The 5330-nt window shown below is 43.1% G+C and overlaps 1 protein-coding gene across 2 annotated transcripts in view; it reads right to left on the bottom strand.

Moving 5' to 3' along the window:
* LOC119319189 (probable transcription factor KAN2) overlaps positions 1-2912 on the bottom strand; it is a 4724-nt gene extending 1812 nt beyond the window's left edge. Inside the window, exons 1-4 of one of the 2 annotated variants that reach the window (XM_037593674.1) lie at positions 2050-2912; positions 1796-1872; positions 805-850; positions 521-680 (exon numbers count right to left, since the gene is read on the bottom strand). In XM_037593674.1, coding sequence (XP_037449571.1) covers positions 521-680; positions 805-850; positions 1796-1872; positions 2050-2581 — 815 coding nt within the window. In that variant the 5' untranslated portion in view covers positions 2582-2912. The remainder of the gene's footprint in view (positions 1-520; positions 681-804; positions 851-1795; positions 1873-2049) is intronic. The other variant, XM_037593673.1, reaches the window with a different exon arrangement.
* Positions 2913-5330: the final 2418 nt, after the last annotated feature.

Below are 5330 nucleotides of genomic sequence, written 5' to 3'. Positions count from 1 at the left end.
AGAGAGAGAGAGAGAGAGAGAGAGAGAGAGAGAGAGAGAGAGAGAGAGAGAGAGAGAGAGAGAGAGAGAGATGCTGCCACTGTGTCTCTGTGTGGCTAAAACAAACAGAAATGGGAGCCTTTCTTGCCATTAACATGAATCAGGCAAGCATCCAAATGTTTGCAGTGGTGCTATATGTCATCTACAGCTGCACGTACATATGCATGCATGCAGCAATCAGTATGACTACTACTACAGTACTGTCTACTCCTACAATGGTCTTTTGTTCCTTGTGCTCACTGCTTTCCTGTTACCTTGCAATGTATATTTTCCATCATTTGTGGTGTGTATATAGATCAAGTATTAGGAGAAGTTGTGCCCTCCCCATAGTTATATATTTAAAATATCATATTATATGGTTTAGCACTAGTATTATTTGGCTAAATACCTTTAAAAAATATATGCTTTGGTTAAATAAGAAGGTACATAAGCTATTTAAAACGTCAGGGCAGATTAAATAGATCAAGTAAAATTGATGTACCTTGAGGAGTTACTCCACAGACCACCATTGTAACTGCTGCTGCTGTGAGAATTTGCGCTGGTTCCATTTTGATCTGTGCCCCTGTGGGTGTTGAGGGCCTCGGGCAAGCTCTCATCAGAGATCTCACCCGCTGATCCGTTATCGAATCCTTCATTTTGTCCTAAAAATATGGTTGAGTTTTAGCGCTCATAATCGATATCAAATACTCAATAAATACAAGTATGGCATGTCGTGCCCGTACGTAGGTGCTCGACTTCTACAAAGTATATACATATATACTATACCTGGGGAAGTCATGGGTTTGTCGGTACTCTTTATCGTGCGATACATCTGCAAAGACAAGATGATATATGCAACTAAATTAGTAATCGTAACAAAAAACTTGTGCATCTATCAGCTCTTAATGCGACCAATGATTTGGCATATGTGCAGACGTACTAAAAAAGGGGCTGCTATCAGCCATAAATTTTATTAACTGTATTATCATTAGCAATGATTTGTGATACCCGTAGTGCATAATTAGTACTAGCGACATGCATTTACCATCACTATTATTTCTCAGCTGTACATATATTATAGCCATTTCATAGTGCATTCTGAGGTACGAATCCAACAACTGTTCCACAATGTACTTGCTGTGCTGTCTTGCTGCATCCATTTACCAAAGTGAAAGCTTGCATTGATTTCTTTCTGCTAGTATAGCTAGGAACAGTGCATGCATGCACCGGTCAGTCACAAAAATTCAGTTACTACAGCAGAAACAGTGCACACATGCACATACACGTACACACAGATGCTCATCAGCTTTTTTTTTTCTTCTTTCGGCTGCAAAAGCCTTGTGCTCCCGCCTGGTTTGCAAAAGCTGCTCCATTACTAAATGCTTGTCTAGTCCACTCCACACAAAATTCAGAGGAATGCATGCAGAAGCTAGATCAGCACCAGCTAGCTAGCTAGCTAGTACTACTACAACAACTGATGCTGTTCTTTCCTTTCTTTTTCTCTCTGCTCATAATTTCTTCAGGATTTATCTGCTCATACGATGATATACTAATAATTCTATTTAAAAATAATAATCTTGGACCTTCATGCATTCAAGAGTTAGCTACCTACCTAAATGATAAGAGGGATGCATGAGAAGCTAGCTACACTGCCATGAACTTTGTTTTTCCTTTTGAACACTCTTGTTGACATCAGGAATTAAAAATGCAGCATATATAGAACAAGATAGATAGCTGAAACAAAGAGGTGTGCTTTGAAAGGAAAAAAAAATTGCACCTGCAAGTGAGACTTGACATGTGCCAAGGTGAGATCCTTCACATCCATCAGCTCCAGCACCGACTTGGGAGTGGCTCCTAATCAAATCCAATCAAATAAAAAAATCACTAAAAGAACAAAAACATCACTAACAAATTCAGCTTCATCACTGAATTAATTTGGGAGTAGCAAGAAACCAACTTCATGGAAATTAATGATCTTGCAAATTAAGCATCCAGGCATAGCTAGTAAACAAAATCTGCATATGTACATACTCTCATGGCCCCCTAGGAGCTCGACGGCGTGCACGAAGCGCGCGTGCAGCGTGGTCGTCCACCGCATCCTCGGCGCCCTCACGCTCCGCCGCCCGGGCGGGAACCTCGACCTCGACGACAAGAAGCCGCCGCCGCCGCCAACGCCGGTGCTCCGGTAGGCCATGGCCATGTGCTGGTGCTGGAGCTGCTGGAAGGAGGGGTGGTGGTGGTAGATGGGGACCCCTCTTATAGGCTTGAGCAAGGCGTTCATCCGGTGGTGGTAGTGGTTGCTGATGTGGTTGGAGTAGCTGGCGGCCGTGGCAGCTGAAGGCGGCGGCGTCCACGCCGACGGCGGCGTGCCGTCTTTGTTGGTGATGTCGGTGGCTCGCAGAAACCCTAGGTGGTGGCTGAAGTGGTCCATGCTGGTGGCGCCGGTCGTGGCGTCCGGTGGCCGCCCCCAGCTGCCCGGCGGCGCGGTCGGCGGCGAGGAGGAGGAGGAGCTGTTGGTGCTGATCTGCAGCGCCAGGTCCGGCTGCCGGGGGAACAGCTCCATGGGAATTGCTTGCTCCAACTAATCGAAGCTTTTGCTGCTTCAAGAGGTGGCTTGAGACCAAGAAGGTATGGTAGCTAGCTAAGGTTCCTGAGTGGATCGATGGAGGAAGAGATTGAAACCTAATTCTTCTCCCTTGATCCTCAATTTGGGAAATTTCTTGGATCTTTCTTGGCTCGATCTGGTGACGGATGGACGGATGGATGGATGAGTGTTGTTGTTGCTTGTTGGTGGTGGTGAGCTTTGCTAGCTAGAGGAGGAGGAGGAGGATTTGGTGAGGGTGAGGGTGAGGGTGAGGTGGGGTGGGTGAGATGTGTGACGAGTGAGGCTACTGTATATATTGCGTGTGTGTGTGTGTGTGGCTGTGTGCTACCGAATTGAATGGCACAAGACTAGCTAGCTGCGAAATGACTCTGGCAATTGACAATGTGTGTGTGTTTCTCTCTCTCTCTCTCTCTCTCTCTCTCTCACACACACACACACACACACACACACACACACACACACACACACACATGCTGTGGACGCATACCTAGCGAGCTAGGTGCGGTGAGTACTGTACAATGCCTGGACATGTGCGCACAGGTAAATTAAATTGGGAGCAAATGCTGGGGCGTGGTGCTGTACGTCCTGCTAAAAGGTGTACTAATAGAAGAAGGGCGCCCGTTATTTTGCCACATCACCGTGGGGTAAAAAATCTTTTTCCCTTTCTAGCCACGGTATACGTACGCACCTTGCAGACACCGAGAGAGAGGTGTATGATGATACGGCGCAGTGCACGCATGTACAACCTGCGTCGTCTGATGACATATATTGGCCATGCACATGTACATGCATGGCATTCATGCATCGTGTTGTACCGATTCCTGCTAACGGGACACCCACGCACGTACTGGATTTGTGTCCTTGAACACGCAATGATAGGTTTCGATAAAGCTTTCTGTTGTCCGATCGAAAACAATAATGCGTCGTCTACACACCTTGCATTGAGGGCCCTTGGGAGACACGGGCATTAATATGACAGACCTAGAGTAATAAGACTTTGGTCTAAACAATCCCTAGGTGTCATAAATATGATGGTCTCATGTTTTCGGAAACGGTAAATATATAAGCGAAATTCAAATGAGGGAAAGAGAAACAAATAGTAGCAGTAGCTGGTCACTTTTGTTTTTGAAGATAAGATTTTTATTTTATTTTTGCGGGGAGAAGGTAAGATTTGTTCTTACCTCCTAAGTTCAAGTCGTCGAGGACATGAACTTGGGTTTCTGCTTTCGCTGTCCAGGCTTTCATGTACCATTTTCCTTCAATTCTATATTTTGCAGCTCCTCTTCATTGCGGGTTTAACGGAGCATTAGTTGATGTGTCGCGAAGGCTACGAAAAGGTTTACCGGAGCTTTCAATGTGGTTCTGGTTCGATTGTCCGTCGCATTTTCATTGCAATTTCGGTGTTTAGGTTAGCCTTGACAATGGCAATTGGGTTTAATCGGTGTTATGAGATTTCATAAATGGTAGGTGCATCTGCTCATCTTGAGGGTCCTTTGCAAACACGCAAATACATAAGAAATAGCAGGAACTAAATGTGGGTTATCATACAAATCTGAGATGCATGAACTGCAAAAAGAACCCCCCCCCCCACCACCACCAGGAAAAAACATATCTAGTCGTGTTGTACAATTTGGTCTCCTAGTTTCAAAAAAGTGAAAAGAGGAACAACTTGCTTTGATTTTTTCTCAAAAGATCTTGTTTTGGTAGTAAATATTCTTGACTTTCTACTTATATTGTCAGGGGGAAAGTTATGGCTCAACCTAGGCACACTGCACCCCCTTATCTAGCCAATCATTTTCTGCTTCGTGATCTATGCGACACTTTTTTTCTTTTTTTGTTTCTCCGAAATAAAGATACATTGAACTTCAAACTTTGCATGACAAGAAAACTTTACAACTGCAATGTGAGAAAAACTTTCAGATTTTTTACTCATAAATACTTTAGAAATATTTTTTACTCAAAAAATATCTTGTTTTGTATAGCTAGACCAAAAAATCCAAAAATGCTTCATACATTGTTGTTCTAGAATTCTGTGGACCTCAAAAGTTTGAAGTCAATATGTTCATTTATTCAGAGAAAAAAAAGACAAATATTCATGTACTAAATTAGTTGGCTAGCACAAATCACAAAGCAATGTTTGAGCGTAAGGATAAGCAATGTTGGCTAGCACAGACAAATATTTCCAGATTTTATATGCCGGTCTCATGTTTTGAAAAAGGGTAGATATAGAAAATTCAAATGACGGAGAGAGAAACAACTAGCTCACTTTCATTTTTGGAAGGAAGGTTTATTCTTATTGTGTAGATTCAAGTTGATGATGACATGAACTTGGGCGTTTTACTTAAACTGCGAGGGCTTTCCATTGCCATTTCGGTGTTTAGGTTAGCCTTGACAGTGGCAATTTGGTTTAATCGGTGTTATGAGATTCCATAAATGTTAGGTCCATCTGCTCATCTCGAGGGTCCTTTGCAAACACACAAATACATAAGAAATAGCAGGAAATAAATGTGGGTTATCATAAGAATCTGAGATGCATGAACTGCAAAAGGATCAACCCCCCCATGCCACCGAAAAAACCATATCTAGTTGTGTTGTACAATTTGGTCTCCTAGTTTCAAAAAAGCGAAAGGAGGAACAACTTGCTTTGATTTTTTTCTCGAAAGATCTTGTTTTGGCAGTAAATGTTCTTGACTTTCTACTATATTGT

This window comes from Triticum dicoccoides, chromosome 6A, assembly GCF_002162155.2.
Source record: "Triticum dicoccoides isolate Atlit2015 ecotype Zavitan chromosome 6A, WEW_v2.0, whole genome shotgun sequence".
Classification (NCBI taxonomy): domain Eukaryota; kingdom Viridiplantae; phylum Streptophyta; class Magnoliopsida; order Poales; family Poaceae; genus Triticum; species Triticum dicoccoides.
The sequence above is the reverse complement of the archived record's forward strand: the minus strand, read 5'-3'. Positions and strand labels throughout refer to the sequence as shown.